This window comes from Furipterus horrens, unplaced genomic scaffold (assembly GCF_987537825.1).
Source record: "Furipterus horrens unplaced genomic scaffold, mFurHor1.1.pri manual_scaffold_3, whole genome shotgun sequence".
NCBI lineage: Eukaryota > Metazoa > Chordata > Mammalia > Chiroptera > Furipteridae > Furipterus > Furipterus horrens.
This window is the reverse complement of record NW_028327173.1, coordinates 9172494-9190998: the sequence shown is the minus strand read 5'-3', so window position 1 is coordinate 9190998 and position 18505 is coordinate 9172494. Positions and strand designations below refer to the sequence as shown.

The window sequence follows — 18505 nt, the reverse complement described above, 5'->3', positions numbered from 1 at the left end:
ACTAAATTTTCATCATAGAATTTATTACTACCCAGCATTTTGTTTGTTGCCATTCTTCAAAGAGACTGCCATAATGTCCATGGGACTATGCACCACTGCTCAGCTCGTGCAATCTAAATTAGTATCTCCTGATTAATTTTTAATTTAACAGGGATGCAGAAAATTTTTTTAGCTGTCTACAGAATTAAAAGGACAGAAAGAGAACCAGAGCTGATATAAGGCTGCTTCTCTTTATATCTGATTTAGGTCTTTCCGTTCTAGGAAGATAATGAAGAACTATAGTCAGTCTGTACAGCCATTAGCAGAGAGGTGCTGTTTGTCAATGTCCCAAATTAGTCTTACACGTGGGTGTAATAAAAGTACTACTGCACATGGATGCCCGTAAACTTACTAACCTCAGAATGTCACCTGTCTTTTAAAATCTACGTTAAACCCAAATTCAACAGTCACCTTGGTCTAGAAAATCTAAACCTTGCCAACTGACCTCAATGGCCTGGCTGGGTTTCGGGCCCAGCCCTGCTGTGTCACCCCACTTATGGTACCGCCCTGTAGGGCCTTGTGAATGAGAAGCTGGGATGGTATGAAGGTGCTCATGGGTTTATTCATTCCAGACCTACTATGCGCCAGGCCCCAGGGACATAGCAATGAGAAGGACAGACATAAATCCCTACCCTCACGGAGCTTATGTTCTAATGGGGAAGAGAGACAGTAAATTAGGTACAGACATGAAATGCAGAGTCTGTGAGGTAATGGTCAGGTTTAGAAAAAGTAACCAGAGAAGACTTTGCTGAGGTGATACTTGAGTCATGACTGGAAGTGAGAGAAAACGTCATGAAGTGTCAGGGGAAAGAGCATTCCTGACTAAGGAAGTAACGAACAGAAGGGCCCGAGGTGGGAGAGCGCGTGGTGAGGACAAGCACGGAGGCCAGGGGGATTCAGAGCTGAGTGATGGGGAGGGAGGCAGGAGGTGAAGGCAGAGGGGCCAACAGTGGCCTTGGGGGCGTCCTGAGGACCTTGAGTGAGATGCGGACCCCTGGAAGGACATCAAGGAGACGCATGACCTGACCTAGCAATCATGCCGGCAGTTGTGCCAAGAACCGGATGTAAGCAAAAGCAGGAGCAGGGACGCCCACTGCAATAACCCAGGGGAGGGGCGTGGGTGGATGGGACCGGGCTTCTAGAACAGATCAGACTTTGAGTAGATTTTTGAAGTGGAGTCAGCAGGATTTAGAGTAGACTGGATGCAGGTGGTGGAAGCAGTCGGTTCTGGAGCGAGCAACCGGAAGGCTGAAGTTGCCATTTATTTCTTGGGGGCGGGGGGAGATGGTGGGAGGAGCAGTCTGGGAGTGGTGGGTAGAGGATTCCTGGCTAGGGGCACTTCAATTTCAGACACCTGAGGTGACCTAGGAAAACTGATGTTGGCTTTAGTAACTTCCTAGGAGGAACCAAGCCACCCTCGGTCTAATTTTTTGAAGGACAAAACCCATCGATAAGGACTGCAGTACTTGGTTAACCCCATTCGTACGCTAAGAGCCGTGACCAGGGAAGCAGCCCAGGTGATAACTGAGCCCTTTTATGTAACTTCTCTCACGGCGACTCTGCCCGTGCCAACACCTGCACACGGGCGGGCGCAGATAACTTATCTCCAGTTGTTTGCCAAGCCATAAAAAGCCACAGGCAAGACCTGGAGAACAGGGCATCACAGGGGATTCCAGGCTGAGGGCAGTGAGGGTCTGGATGGGCTATGGGCCCTCTCCTTGGGGGAAAGGTATGTGTGATCTACATGTGAGGAGGAGTTGAAGGACTGCTAGCTGCCCACCAAACTGTTCGCACCTTCTTGGGCACACCGACGGGTTAGATCTCAAGACTCTCTGGCAGTTTGGTAATACGGCCGTGTGACTAAGTTCCAGCCAGCGCAACATGGGGTAGAGAAGCGACACCTGGTATTGTATAAAACTCCCATGAACCCCCATTCTCCTTTCCTGGTATGTCAGCTGCAAAGTAATCTTGGAAGCCACACGTTGAAGAGGGCAGAGCCCTCCCGTCCCATACACCAGACCGCTAGAATTGCCCAACTTCTGGCAATGCTGCTTAGCTTTCTCAAATCTCTTACGCAAGGCAATGACTACCACCAGCTAATGAGCACTAGGTGCCAGTGATTTTCCAAGGACTTTATGTGTATTAACTTGTGTAATCCCTGAAAGTCCCTGTTTTACAGATGAGGAAACTGAGGCACCGAAAGGTTAGGCAACTAGCAAGTGACAAATCTGGAATTCAAACCCAAGCAGCCTGGCTCTGGAGACTAGTCTGAACCCCAACACCGCATCACCAGTGTCATTTCTGTAACTGTGCGTCAGCTGCCCCTGCAGAGCCACAAAACACACAACTTACACATCAGCAGAGAACTCTCTCCTGCAGGAGTTATTCTGAAGTTACTTCAGTGGCTCGGCGATGCCCATTTTCTCTGGGGTTCAGGCACATGGCAAGTCACAGAGCCTGGGCAGAAGTTACGTAAAGGGTCAGGGAGATAAGAGACAGGGATAAAGGTAACCAACCATCTCAATTTAAAAGAAATTGATCAAACAAGCCTTATGATAAAAATTTTATTGTCTTAAATATCAAATGTTTTACACATCACTTTTCTTCAGAAAGTTCCTATTAAAAAAAGAATCAAATAAAGTGTTTTAATTATTTAGGGCTGACTCACACTTCATTATATGACAAAAACTCAAACCCAGATGCGTCTAGTTCACTCAGCTGCAGACTGGCCAGACGTCCAGCCCCTAACCAATGGCACAACACAACCGACTTTGGGATTCCTGAGTTTGGTTCCCTTAAGCTCTCAGTTTTTCAACTCTCAAAACCAAAGCATTATGGGAGAGACTGAGCTACTGGTGGACCCACCTGGCCCATCAGCCCAGTTCTTGTGAGATGCAGTAGTCTCAAAGCGCCAAGTCAGGAAAGCATACATGAGCAATTGCAAGAAAAAGGGGGAAAGGAGCAATTTCTATTTGCTAGGATTTGCCAAATATGGCTATAAAACTAGTAAACAAACCTTACTGAGTGCAAAGGCTATTGGCCCAACTTGCCACGAAGATAAGATTTCGAATTAAAATGAGCAAATCAACTTTCATCGTCCGTACAGTGAAAAAAGCCAATGCAATTAGTATGTTGAGTTTGCTCTATTGCCAGAACTCTCTCCAAAGAATGATTAAGAGAATAGAGAATGGAAATAGAACCACTCAAGAGAGAAAGGTCTCGGATGGGTGGCAGAAACTCAGCTGTGGAGGCTTCAGAGAAGGAAAAAGGTATCTGGACAGCACCAGGCAATCTCAGACCAAAGGAATTTAGGAATAAACCAATCTGCCTGCCCCTTTTTCTTTAAGCCACAGATGCATTCATTCAAGGATGTGTAAAACAAACTCCTGGTGAACAGCATCATTTCCATTGAGACATGTATTTCCCAGGAAAACTCCCAGCATGCCCCTTCGTCAAGTCAGCTATTGAAAACCTTATGGTACATATTCAGAGAGAGAGTTCTGTGAAAAGTATTCTCATTTTGTATTCCACAGTTCCATTCCAGGCCTTTTGAGGTTTACTTTGCTTTTTAGGTAAAAGAAATATTCTCTAACTCCTTCACCGCTGAGCCATTTCCCTTGTAGATTTCATCCCACAAGACCATGCCCTGAAACTTATCAGCTATATCCTCTTACCTTAGAGCGCCCCTAGAAGGCCCAGGTTACCAATCACCAATACATTAACTCACTATAAACCTCTTAAGTTGCTCAAGTCCAGAAATCCTCCCTGTATGCTCCAAGGTTAACACATACATGACATCTTAAATGATGGGTTAAAGAATTGCCCTTTTGATGGAGCTGTCCTGTAGACAGGTTTGCTAGAGTATCAAATTCTCTTATAAATGCTGCCCATCAGCCAGTCCCACGCCCTCTCACTTCCTTTTCTGCTCTAGAGACTTTTCCCGTCTTGCACTCAGCTGCTTGAAAACAGCAAACCCTGCAGAATCCTCCAAGGCCTGTCGGCCCAGATGGTCAGTGTTCCAGGGCAGCGTGCTGGGGGCGGGGGGGGGGAGAATGCCGCAGCAGCTCATCTCCGCCCTGCATGGGAGGAGGGCCTGATGGAAGGTGAAGGTGACTATCACTGGGGCACTTTTAGGATTATGTTCCATGTACCTTTCTCCAGCCCTGCGCCCCACGTGCTCCAGTCCTACCAATGATTTGGAGCACGGTAACTGAATGGACGACAAAGGTGAGCCTCCAGACCACCTCGTGTGTGCCTGCTGTCTTCAGGAGGGCCACTTTTAATGCCCGCCCCCCTATACTTCCACTTCCATTTCCCACCCAAATTCAACGCCTCTGCTATTTGGAGAAACTAAGGCACAAGAGAAAATCAAGCCTTCCAAGGTTCATTCCCAAATTCTTGTTTATTCAGTCAACTCCTAGTGACACCTACTGAGGGACCACTAAGGTCTAGACCACTGAGGTCTAGAACATGAGCTATGATTTTCCATTTCCCAGTTCTCAAGGAAATGCTTTGAATTTACTTTGTTAAGAGGAACTGGCATTTTAAATTTTCAGAGAAAAAGCTATTTTATGAACTCCTAACAGGAAAGGTAACATTCACCTTGTAGGAAGGGAAACTGTTTCTTTCTAGTTCAGCCAGAGTTCTCCAAATCTCCAAAGTCTGGCTTGTTGGCACCCGTGCTAGAGAACGGTAGAACGCTAAGCCAGTTAAGTTTCTCTTATAAGTTCCCAGCGGTAACAACTCTGGAGCATGTAACAGTTCAGTTACGCTGTTTACCCTCAGGGCAGGTGTCAAACAGGCAAGAAAAGGAAATCAGAAAGCACTGCAATTTTCCTGGCCAGTTGTCTGCAAGGCTGTTTTTTTATATATACATGACGAGATAAAAGCCACAAGGATGTATCTGTAGATACGAAAATTGCTCTTTATGTAAAATTAAGTGTAGGATATTCATCAGTCACACATCTATATATACACATCAGCTGGCGGTTAAACCAACTAAATTTTTATGGCTTTTACTAGAGACAGGAGTGATAAAAGGAAAAGCAGGCAGATTCCACTTGAAATGGTTATAAAACCAGTGCACAAGGCCTCATGGATCTGTCCATTTTTACGCAACCCGCTTGCTGGAGAAGTGTTCTGAAAAAAAAAAAAAAAAAAACACGCAGGGTAGGCTGCAAGCCCACAGTTTTCTCACACACTCACCAACTACCCCGTTCCCTTTGCCAAGAAACTGGCAATCTTTGTTTACGGCTAAAGCCCCCTGGGGGATGAAGGCTATTGGATGATGCCTGGAGGCCTCAACAGGTACAAGTGGAGATAATTCTTATCACCTTCAATGGGCAAAATCTGTCACCCTGATACAGGTGTCTGTACCAAGCACGTTCTTGTGCACAGGAACCAACTGAAGGGAAAACGCAGCCGTTATACACAAACATCTTCTTTGGTGAATAAACCGAGACCACCCTTGGAGGTAAGCACTGACCAGTCAAGTGGCCCACTACTGGTTAGGCTGGCAACCAGAGGAGTTTCACAATAATTCCGTCGTATTCTTGGAGAAATTAACCTCCAACGTCTGCCCTCTGAATGAAAACGGACGGCAGCGGCCGACCAGTGTCTTGTTCCTTAATTCCCTTTGTGCTCTAGAACTGATGAATTTACAAGTGACCCAAAACCCTGACACTATCAACAACTTTACTTTCATGCAGATGGACAGGAAATAAGACGTTAAAAATAAAAAGCAATTACACACTGGAAAAGAAATGATGAAAAAGGACAAGGATATTTGGCAAGTGGGTTAAACTCGAAGTACCCCTGACAAGAACACATGTACATGTATAGGCCTAATCGATGTTCTCCTAAAAATAAATACGCACACACACAAAAAACGACCGCGATGAAACCTCTTCCGGACTGATGTTCCCCATCCCACCGGTGGGACCGACTCCCGCCTCCACACTGAAAAGCCGGCGGCCGCGGCTCTGGGGGGTGTGCGCCGCCTGCTCACAGAGAACCGCAAGGCCTGCCTTCACACAGGCCTTTTGGGAGGTGTCTCTTGTCACTGGTTAAGTTCTTCCACCCCACACCCACCCCTCTCTGTGGCCCTGAAGATTTATAAGCTTAGAACAGATTCCCAGAAACCACTCACAAAGGGAATGCAGGGGAACGCTGCACTGCCACCAGGTTTTGCTTCGGTCACAGCACCAGCTCCTCAATGACAGACACAGCTGTCACCCGGCCGACAGAAGCCTCTCAGCCGTTGCCTGGCGTGTCCGACGGCTTTGGTGACGGGCAGGCAAAAGGGTCTGCAGCGTGTGAGTGTCTGAAAGAACACTTTAAAGACAACCTGGCTTGCCTGTTGGTCTGAGCACCCTCTTGTCAACTGTCAACCGTAACTCCTGCCATTTCCTAACCCCAGGGGAGCATGAAGAACCTAGGTGAATTTCCAGCACTTTACTGAAGTCTCCTTACACACCCACAAACATCGCAGCCAAAGACGACGGAATAGGGTAGAAGAGAAACGCCTTGAAGGAGCCCCAGATTAAAATTTCAGGAACTCCTGACATGTGAGCCTCCATTTTGATTGTGCTCGATGATTTAAATTCTGATGGGAATAACCTTCTGACGAGTCAGACTCTTAACAAAACCATTTAACACTAAGTTCACAAACCAGTGTCTGAAAGGTTCTGTTTCAAATACATTGCAAGCTGTAACCCGGAACTGGGAATTATCATGCTCAAAATGCTTTTCAATTTTAAAACCAGTATTTCAGATTCCCACTAGGTACCTAAGGAAGTGGTCCCCCTCGCCTCCTGGGGGCGGGGACGATGTAAAACCTACCCACTAGGATAACTACACAGTGGGGCCCACAGGACAATGACTTCCAGGGGCCAGTCCTCATATTTAAAAAGGCCACAATAAATACACCAATATACTGTGCCCCGCTCTACCTTGACACGGTGAACACAGACATGCCGGATTTTTGCCTAGAACGGGAACTCCTGAGGGAGGAAAAGGGATGGAACACACTACCAAGGCCACTTGAGTCCAACGGCAATGACTAGTGCCCTTGCCATGAAGCACACTCGGCAAACAGACCGGCCACTCTCAGCACCAGGACGAACCAGTGACACAGTTCACGCTTCAGTGTTTCACTCAGACCACAGCTCAGACCGAGCTTTAGGGGAACTCCCTAGCGGAAGAGGAGTTCAGAAGGGAAATGAATTGCTGGCCAACAGCCCATCAGCTGAACTGCAGATCACGAGCAGTCATTAAGGGTTGAGGTGTGACCAGTGAGATGCTAGCAAACCCCCTCTGCAGGAAATCCCAGTGTTTAGGTCATTATTTTTCACTCACAGTTCTTGAAACATCACCAAGACATCTGTAAATGGGATTGCAGGTCTGTTTTTTTTTTAATCTGGGTAGCACCATGTTTCACTCTTATGTTAATCCCCCCATAATATCCCGTCCAAGACATGTGGCAATCCATGCAGCAGCCTGTGATGTACAAAGTAACCCAAGTGTTAAACCCTCCTGCTTCATCCCTTTAAAATGTCAAATCCTAATCATGTGAATAGTAACATAGCATGCTAGGAGATACTGTTCAATTATTCTTCAATTTCTTGTTATAATTCTTGAATCATAACACACAGAGCACTGAGGAGAGTTCTGAACACCCAAACCATATGGTCCGAAATCTGTAAATTGACAATTGAACCAATGAGCCATAACTTGGCTAGAGCAGACACAGCCTAAATGTGAACTTGATCTGCTCTTAGCTGCATGGGGGGAGAGATTTCTCAGGGCTTCTGCTCCTCTAAGCATTCACTCTCATTCTGAAGTGGTATGCTAGACACAACACCGACCATTTATTCCAGAATACATCATCTTAATGAGAATAAAAAGCTTTCATATGCACATACTGCCAATACATTTAAAAAGGCCCAAATTTTAACAAATAGATTAGACAAAATCATCAGACAAGAGATCATAAATTACTTTGGCTGAAAAAAATCTTTAAAAAAAATCTGGCTCAACATTCTGCTTGCAGATTTCTACATATACTGTCTATGTGGTGAGTGTGTGTGTGTGTGTGTGTGTGTGTGTGTATTTATAGCTTTTTACTTTTAGGGAATGGAGTACGGTCTAGCCCACTTTTCCATGGTTATGTAGGAACTACAATGTTCTTTGCTAGCAAAATAAGAAGTGCAAGGTCTGCATTTCCATCAACCCGATGCAAAGCCCCAAGAGCTTCCTGCAAGGTAAAGCCAGCATGGAGAATCCGGTCAATGTCTGCAGCAGGAAAAACAAATGGTGGAAGAATGGAGGGACTTGATGATGGACAGCTGGTAGGTGGTTCAAATTCAAGAAGAGGCTCTGTAGCTTCAGGACAGACATCTTCTCTGGTCTCAGGCCTGTCTGTCACTGGACTCTGTGTGCCCTGACTCAAATCTTTAATCAATATGAAATCTGATGACAAGGCCTTACTTGGCTCCGAAGTCTGACTAAGTGCCTCCTCCTCACCTGATAGAAGTCTGGGTGAAATTTCTACACCTAAGGTGCAGTGTAATTGATTAGATGTTTTATCTGAAACTAGAGTTACAGAACTGCGCTCATTGATTGGTTCCTTAGACTTGGGGACATCTTCCTTATCAGTTAATAGGCCATCGCCTGGACCCCTGAAGTTAATATTTTCTGCATCTCCTATTCCAGCGCCAGTTGAAGGGTCTGTTAATTTTTCTGTCTTCACTGACGCAGCCACGGCCTGATGGAAGGAGACTTGTGAACACTGTTCATTCTGGGTAGCTGTAAGCTGATCATTTTGGATCCATCTTTCAGAAAGGATCCCAAAACCTATGTGGCCCTCAGTTACTGTTTTTGATTGACAGATAACTTCTTCAGATATATTTTCTGAAGCTGGTTTATTACTAGTGACCAGAAGTCCATGAAGTTCCTTCAAGGCTGCTGTTACAGATGAGCAAGATCCCTCTGCTGCCTGCATACAGGGCTGACAACTGCCACACAGGCTTACAGAGGGGGAGCCGTTCCCACAGTCTTTATTTGTTCCAGACATTTCCACATTACTTCCTGGGAGGTGTAAATCCTGAGTGGAAAGGAAATTACTCAACATTTCAGATGAAGGGTCACATTTTGATGTTTCCACTTCCATCGGGGGATTATCCAAGGTGACAGTAGACGCACTGATGTCCCGGATGCTGGCGCTCTGACCACCTGCTGAATTAGGCACAGCAACTAGGGACCGTTCACCTGCACCCACTTCCATGCGTGTTTCGGAATTTTCGCAGTCACAGCATTCTGAAGGCAGACTGCTTCTCTGGGTCCACGGAAGGTCCATATTCTGCTGCGGCCTGTCTTCTTGCATTGTAGCTTCCACATCAACGCTTTCTGGTTGATGCTGTTGCCTTTTCCCAGGAAGTTCAAGGTCCCCTGTGACACAAAGATGTTCTTGGTCATGTGGCATATTCTGCGGTACAACCTCATGCTGTTCACTCCCTGGTTCCTCGTGCTGCTGAAGGCCAGTCGCTTGACTCAGATTCTGACACTCCGGATGCCAGCCTTTCCCACCTAGAAACCTCTGTGCTTCTTGTGTCGTAGCAGTTGTGACAGATACTTCCTGTCTTGTGTGGAGATGAGACTGGAGGCCCTGGGTGCTTCTTTCAGCAGGTTTCTCCAGATGATCGGTGACAGTGGCTTCTCCGGGTGAATTATGCAAAGGCGTGGCTGGATGCTGGGCTGCCGGAGCACTGTCTGCTGAAGGAGCTCGAGCAGCGAGATCCTGTGGGGGAAGATGTTCTTTCTTTTCAGAGGTTATTGGGAATTCAGCGGAATTCGAGGTCTTCCCAGCTTTAGGTCCGATGCTGTCTGGGTCACTGGGCTTGACAGGGCAGACTGAAGCAGGGACAGAGTGAGCAAGACCCGCAGGATCACCAATCTCAGGACTCTGTCCTGAAGGACGGGCCAGCCGGGTGAACCCATCTGAAGTTGGTAATGATGACATTCCCAGTGAGGTAGTTTCTTCACTGCTTTTCTCTGTATGTGACAAAGGGAAAGGAACACAGATTAACAGGTTGCGAAGGTCACAAAATTATCAGAGGATACAAATCTAGACAGGACAGAACTTAATCAGGTCCTTACACTTGGGTTTGCTTGTATTCACAGACTTATACAAAAACCGGTCCCACTGTGGTAGACGATTTGACATCACAGCATCAAAATAAGAGGCAGGCATGTCCTTAATAAAACATGCATATTGTAATTGGATATTCTAAGGATCCCTCATAAACACCCACATGATGCCTGGGTTAGTGCTCCAGACTGAAGGACATTACGTATCTTTATTCTTAGTGAGTTCAGAACCCGAGAATAAGTCCCCAGTGTGTGCTTGCCACCACTCGTCCTGCAATCACCTGGGATGTTTATAAAGCACACAGGTTCTGGGACACCAACCTTGGCAGTAAACCTAGGAACCTGCATTTTCAATAAGGTCCTTGGGTGATTCTTAAGTGCATTATAAATTCAGGAGCTTTCTGTATTGGAATGACTCTCGGATGCCTGCACATTTTTAATGTTTCAAGTGTAAACACTGAGGTTATAAGCAAGACGTCTAAGACCACCTATATGTGGGATAGAGCAGGAATCACAAAGAGGAAGAGGAATGTAATGCTCGGGTATCTCCAAAACACAGAAGGAGATATTCTGTTTCTATCCAAACTTCCCCGAAATGATGACAAAACTATGCAAGTACTGACTCTGAGAACAAAAGTAAAGCTAAAGAACAAACAGATTAAATTCCAACCATCATTTTACCAAATAATGCAACTTTAAAAAAGATTATCAGTTACTTTATCACACTAATACAGTACAACTATATAAGAACAGTTAAGTATTTTAAGGGCAGGGCCATGGGGGCTGGGGGGTAGTGTGGGCAGTGGAGGGAGACAATTTTTCCATAGCAATGACGATTTAGATCCATTGCAACTTTCTGACCTGTCACATAAGATGGCAGGGTAAAACATCAACCCACTGTAAACATGTCATTAAACATCAGTTCTAACTCTCTGTTTGCCACTGATCCAGTTTAAAACCGACCTCTATGGCCCTGGCCAATTGGAGCACCATTCTGTACACCAGAAGGTTGGGGGTTCGATTCCAGGTCGGGGCACATACCTAGGTTGCAGGTTTGATCCCCGATAGGGGTGTGTATGGGAGGCAACCAACTAATATTTCTCTCTTACACTAATGTTTCTCTCTCTCTCAAATCAATAAGCATATTTAAAAAAAACCAACAACTAACCTCTATGCAATTCCTGTAAGATCTTTAAAAGTCAGAGATGGGTAACAAAAATGACTTCACAGTAAGATCTACTATTAGGGCAGCTGCAACTCAACTGCTTTGTGCTGAACATCAGCATCCAAAGTGGGGGCTTGATCTTGACTCTTTAAGTCATGAAGCAATACAGTTACAACTCACATGGCTCTAGATCATTTTAATCCAACACTGGTTAACAGCATGAAAAGATAAAGCTATGTAAGGAAGTTACTGACTTCTTATGAAATGATCCTACTTACAGTTGAGGGGTAAACAGGAAAACAGCATTTTTCTCAGTGCAAACTATATCCATTAAGAGTCTAAAAACACAGTTATTAGTTTTTTTGTTTCTTTTAATCAATCTCTCAGGCTGAATCTGAGAGTCAATATTGAGTTAATGTGAAGAGAAAAACACACTGTAGTGAAATTATCACGTTAGCAGCAGGGGGTGGGGGTGGGAAGGACAGTATGATAATGGCCTTCTGGCAACTGGTATGACAATTTTAAGAACTGGGTGAGGTCAAGGTGAACACGGCCTGAATGTATTTTGTACTCACTATGAAGGCAGCATATAGTCCTCCTGTAGCTGAGATGGTCAGTTTCACTGGCCTAAGTCCTAAATGCAGGGGAGGGCTGGGTCAGTACCGTAGGATAGGAGAAGACGAGGAGGACAATGGATATTAAGAATAATTAAACTATGCCTGCTTTCAACCCATCCTTACAAGAAAAGGAAAGAAGAAATTAAATTCTATGTATCTAATTACAACCAGCCTGCAAACCGCTATAAAGCCCCAGGTTGCTAGTTTGAAAGACCACTTCTCCTCTTGATGCACCAGCCAATACACTCAGGCTGATGACGACCGTGTCTGCACTGCAGGGGAAGAGGAGCAGAGCGAGGAGACCAGGCAGGCCAGGGGGCGAGGCAGACACGGTCTCAGCTCTTGTTGCTGGAGAGAAAAACTTCCGTCCGACCTTTACTACTGACTCCATGACCCTGGACAGGTCACCTGGCCTGTACCCATTTCCTCCTCAACAGAATGAAAATTTCTGCTCCTCGGTAATTCTAGGTAGCTGTGTGCAGTTTTTCAGAAGAAAGGGACTTAGGACATTTCTGACAGCCTCGTCATTGCCAACAACAGAAGGCTATGACGCTGCTCTTGAGTTGATATGCACAATGGCCAGATGGACACTGTTTTCACTGTGATTTCCCACCCTTGGGCTATTCTAAGAATTGAGAAATTTTTAAATAATAAACTATGCTTCGATGTGGATCTGTAATGCCACCATATGAACATGCAGGCTAGTTGTAACCAGATTAAACCAGGTGAAATGGCGAATGAAGGACACTAAGTTCCAAAACTGCTGCAGATACAGACCACGGAGGACGACTGGACGGAAGGCTGAATGCAGTATCTATAAATACCTGTTCTGGGGCCCACTCCAGCTGCAGCACACACACACTACATGCATCATGGCTTCGGACGCTCTGTTTGAATTAGGAAACAGACAAGCAAACTCGGGTTAACAATGCAAACCACACAGCATGCAGGGTTATAGTCTCCACTCCTTTGCCATCTTTAATATCAGGAACTGGCAGAGTCAAAGCTGGGGAATGTTTCTGTAGTTTGGACATTTAAGGATTTGTTGGTTGCTTTAATTCTCTCACAATACATAAAGTGATGTGTCACCTTCAACAGATTTTTAATAAAACTTGGAAAGAAATTAATTTCACACACAGAGAACTCATGGGCAGACACATGAGACAGGTGAAAAAAAGTAGGCCCACAGACAGAACTATGTGACACGCACACCTTCTTATGGAGTAAGTGAGCACACGTAACAGTCACTTTCCAAATTTCTTTCTCGGTTGAGATTTATTTTTAGAAGAAACACAACCAACCTTATTATCTGTCCTGGCTTAACTTCTTTATCTTTTAATCAGCTTTTAGAAAACATATTAGATATAGCTCCTATTCTGAATTATTTTTCAACTGATAGAAAAGATAAAGATACTTTGGTATGGAGTAGCTACCAAAGAAACATTTTTTAGCAAAAATACTTTCTTTCACCTACTATGTCCAGAGTTTTGATTTTGATGATACTGGGAAGTCAGTGTTCCAAACTAATAGAACCTGATGTCGTAGAATTATTTCATTATTTAAACATTACCAAAATCAGCACAGCCAATACAGTGTCAGTACAAAAGGTCACACGAGTTAAGAGTCATTTTTAATCTTTTATAACTGGTACACCTCCTTCGTATGCCTAAAAAATCTGTGGTTTCTATTTTAATCTCCTAAACGTTTGAAATAAGGCAATTACCCAAAGACAGTAATTGTTATTAGTAACTTCTTTTTTAAGAAACACCAGCAGCTAGTGTTTCTTAAAAAAAAAAAAAAAAAAAAAAAAAAAAAAACCCACCAAAACTGTTTCACAAAATGATAATATATCCTATTTTATTACTAATACATAGTATTATGACTAAGCTGACAAGTTACTAAGAAAATGTAAAACCTTCTAAGTAGGTATGCCAAACTCACTCAAGCCTGCATTGCAGGGAAGATTAATACTATGAATTCATCCTCTGTCTGGTTGATCAAAATTCTCCCCTTCCTACAAAATAGTTATGTTCAACACTGTACTTTATTTGTAAAACTGAGCTACGAGGTGGAGGAGAAGACTGTGAACAAGACCAGCTTGGAAGCCTCCACCTGCTATCCATGCCCGTTCTGAAGAGGCACAAGGCTGACCCACTGGATGTTCTCTAGCCATAAAAAAAAACACACTGGCAAAATCCAGCTGCTTATTTTTAAAGCTCCTGTCTTTTCTGTCTTCAGAAGCAAGCTATGGTCTGACTTGTTCCAGTCCCCTTCATTATATCAGAAAACACGACGTGTGATGTTAGTCACTGATGAATAACTACAGCTCAAGACTTTAAAATAACCCAAACTTAAAATTCTCTTCAGTTTCTAGAAAATGCATCCCAGACTCATTGTTCTGGAAGACAGGATAAAATTACCCATGGAAGTGGGATTTCAGCAAAACCATGTCCCTCCATTTTACCCAGAAACTTGAGGTTTTAGACTGAAATAAGCTACAACAATTCAGAATTAGAAGTATTAGGGTAGCTTCATTTCAAAAGCTCACATACGGTTCTGATCTGGCCCAATGACACACTACTGTGACCTCATTAATAGCATAAACAATGTATTTTGATTAATGTTCCTCTGCCTTTGGTGGCAGCACTTTCCATAGATATTAGTAAGGTTTGGGCTGCTTAGTCACAGAGGCAATGCTCCTCTTTAAAATAAACGGGCCTAAGAAAAACAAAGGAAAATTTCAGGGAAATACTGATGAACTCCAAGTTATCTGCTAACTGTTGTGCCTAAGCAAACAACTCCCCAATCTATCTTGCACACAGCAACGGACTGCTGTTTCTTCATCTGCTGAAACACCATGCTTTCTCTGCTGACTTCGAGACGGAAGGAGGCAGTAAGAGGACAGGAACACATCTGACAGGACGATGAGACTGATGACGAGTTGGGAAGGTCCCTACCCCTTCCAAAGCTCCAACTTCCCTGGCTCACCCACCAGTAATAAGAGTCATTCCAGAACCCGGCCACTGCAAATACCTGCATCCTGTACGGATTTTTGAAGGGCTTCTGCTAGTTCTCGGTCTGCAATCTCTTCTGGTCTCACCTCCTCTCGCCCGGCCCCATACGCCAAGCGGGCACACTCCGGTAACTCTCCCTCGGGAAGGAAGGTGGTCTGTGAGCCTGTGGTGCCGATCACGAGTACGTTTTTCTTGAGGTCAATGGAACACTTAGAAGAAGAAATCAAAGACCAGTGAATGATAGCAGATAAAAAATTATGACCCTGAATTTAAAACTCCATTCACAAAGAGAAACACTGACAGAGATGGTTCAAAACAACTTTACCTAAAAGTATTTAAACTTTAACCTAGGTGACACTGTTAATTTAGAATGTTTAATATTTAAAATTTATATGTTATCTCTATATGATAGTTTAAACTTATTTGTCTAACACAGTCTAAAACAGTGTATGTTCATTTCGAAGTTCAAATGTAACATGTGTTCATTGTGCAAAATTTGAAAAAACCCAGACATAATCAGTGGCCCTACCTTTTACAAACATATAAGTGACTTTTTGTTACAAAACCGAGACGTACCATTTATATAATTTTACATCTTGCCTTTTGTTTTTTGTGTAAGTACAGATTATATTTAAACTCTGTACTAATATTCTCCAAAAAATGGTATGTAGGCAAGGCAATCTCTATAAAATTTTTTTTTTTTAGGATTTTATTTTTTAGGAAGGAGAAGGGTGGGAGAATGAGGGAGGGAAACACTGATGTGCGACAGATACACTGATCAGTTCCTTCTTGCACACCCCTAACTAAGGACCCGGCCCACAACCCGGGCATGTGCCTGGACTGGGAATCGAATCGGCGGACCCCAGGGTTCACAGGCCAGCGCTCAATTCAGAGTCATGCCAGCCAGGGCTATAAAACTATTCTTTATTTTATACTTTTCTGTGTATTTTCGTAATTAATATGTGACAGTTACCCACATATATGCTTTTTATCTGTAAAGCTGGAGACTCCTGGTATATACCATGACTAAAAAAATAAGGAAAGATAGTGACAATAAAGTAGGTTTTATTTATATAGGCATTAACGCATTCCTTCTACTCAAGATTCTGCACCTTGATTCAAAGCAATATATATTTTATGGAAATATAGTATTAAAAAATTTAAAGAGTATTAATGACATAAAAATACTGACTAAATATGAACTTGTGAAAAATTTTACTGCCCAGTGGACACTAATTGCTTCTTCATTGAGAATTGTTTATCTATCAACAAATTATTAGGCTGCAGAGAACTATAAATATTACTGCAAATGAATCTAGTTATAAAACATTCTCCATGCAGTAAATATTTCTATTCCCAACATCTTATATGTATACCTTCTCCCTTAATCCTGAAGCTCTTCCCCAAGTCTTGTTGCCCAGCTACTGAGAACTTATTAAACAAACACTTGCATAAAATCATCATTGTGTTACCTATACGTCCCTACAAACCCATCAAAAAATTACTTGAGTTTTAGTCAGAAACTAAAAATTACACAAGGGAACCACGGCCCGATTTAATCTCAAAACAGGTGAAAAGACTTAAGACTCAGAGAGATTTCACTAAAGATTCTATTTCTACTTACACATAATTTCAAACTTTGTATGACATCATCATCACTTAAGTGCCTTTCCAGGTTTGAAGAGTCACACTTCTTAGTTTTCCAGTGGACACAGCCAAGAGAAATGATGCACCAATAACCAGGTAACATACAAAAAGCCAATGCAAAAAGCAAGGGACGCTCAATTACCTGATGTCGTTTCAGCATGTCCAGTCCCAAAAGCATGTCCATGGGCTGCTCCTCAAGTATAGAAAAGGAACACGCCAGGAAATCCCCTTCGATTTGAACCTGAGCTAAAAGCACATGAAGAGGTTACTGATTTTTGCTTCAAAAGCCCAACACAAACTTTGGAAGTGTTATTTATCATCCTATGCCTTGCTTCTCACAATCAGTGAAAAGCCAGGCAAAGCATGCAAAGAGGTGAAGTATAAAAAGAAAATCCTCTACAACTAATAATGAGTTTTAAAAGCCAACGAAGCCCTGGCTGGTGTGACTCAGTAGACTGAGCGCTGGTCTGAGAACCAAAAAGTCACCGGTTCCAAGTCCCAGTCAGGGCACACGCCTGGGTTGCAGGTCAGGTCCCCAGTTGGGGGCACCCAAGAGGCAACCACACAGTAATGTTACGCTTCCTCTCTCTCCCTCTAAAAATAAATAGTCTTAAACAAACAAAACAAACAAACGCCAATGAAAGCACCAGCTGGTAAAGTGTATTAAAAAAGAAAAAAAAAGTATAAAGGAAGACCAATTCCTCCAATAAACCTCCCACTTCCTATACACTTACAAAAAGTTTTCTAGCCCTGGCTGGTGTGGCTCAGTGGATTGAGTGCTGGCCTGCAAACCAAAGGATGCCCTGCAAACCGAAAGGACACTGGTTTGATTCCCAGTCAGGGCACGTGCCTGCGTTGCGGGCCAGGTCCCTGGTTGGGGGAGTGCAAGAGGCAACCGATAGATGTGTCTCTCCCTCTCTGTGCCCCTCCCTTTCCGTCTCTAAAAGTAAATAAAATCTTCAAAAGTTTTCTGAAAGGGAAATACAATCTGTACACTTGAAACCTTTTAAATTAGCCTCCAAAAACGTAAACTGTTGATTACTGCCTGTTAGAATCAAGCCTCTATTTGCCAAACCAAAGACACCACCAAGGCCTGGGTTTGCTTGGAGCCTCCTGCCCCGACTCTTCCATCAATTACTCCCCTTGCCTAACATGCATATTATAAGCAGGAGGGTATGAGATATATGCACTGTATAAAGCATAATAAAACGAACACCCACACACCTCTCCCCCAGTTAAGAAACAGAGAACAGTAAGTGTCCATATGTCCTACAGATCACAGCTTCCTCCTGCCCCTACCTTCCCTGGGTTTTGTTAATCCCAGCACTTCTTAGACTTCTTATCAGCTTTGTATGGTTTCTAAGCAACATATTGTTTAGTTTTGTTTTTACCCTGTAGAATGCACATAACTACGTCACTGGCTGTACATCACCCCTTAGACACCAGAACTGATGTACCCATTCCACCGTCACAGGACTTTCTGGGATGCTTCCAGTTTCTGCCGTCACCGCAGCGCTGATGTGAACACTCCTGCGCTGTCTCCTGGAGTGCCGCAAGTCCTTCTAAGGTACAACCTAAGAAGTGGAACTATAGGCTTCTAGAGGATTTTATGCTCAACTTTGCTTGGTGATGTTGAATTGTTTTCTAAAACGTTCCCAGCAGTCCATGAAAGCTCCCATTGCTCCACATTCTCACCAACACGCAATATAATTAGATTAAAAACCCTGCTAATCTGACAATGATTTTCCATTTCCCTGGTTAATAATGAACTTAAGCAACTTTTCATTGACTTATTAACTGTTTGGGTTCCCTCTCAAAGTACTTATATAATATTTTTAGTCTTTCTTACTGAGTTGGAGGATATACAAACACACAAT

The 18505-nt window shown here is 43.7% G+C and overlaps 1 protein-coding gene across 6 annotated transcripts in view; it reads right to left on the bottom strand.

The window, feature by feature from the left end:
• Positions 1–7427: 7427 nt before the first annotated feature.
• Positions 7428–18505, bottom strand: part of LOC150014228 (protein DDI1 homolog 2) — a 34142-nt gene continuing 23064 nt past the window's right edge. For 3 of the 6 annotated variants that reach the window (XM_090268641.1, XM_090268642.1, XM_090268643.1), the window contains 3 exons: positions 16771–16874; positions 15001–15190; positions 7428–10089 (listed from right to left, as the gene is read on the bottom strand). In XM_090268641.1, coding sequence (XP_090124767.1) covers positions 8204–10089; positions 15001–15190; positions 16771–16874 — 2180 coding nt within the window. In that variant the 3' untranslated portion in view covers positions 7428–8203. Of the gene's footprint in view, positions 10090–11925; positions 12001–12791; positions 12855–15000; positions 15191–16770; positions 16875–18505 lie in introns of those variants that run through there. The other 3 variants (XM_090268646.1, XM_090268644.1, XM_090268645.1) reach the window with 3 other exon arrangements.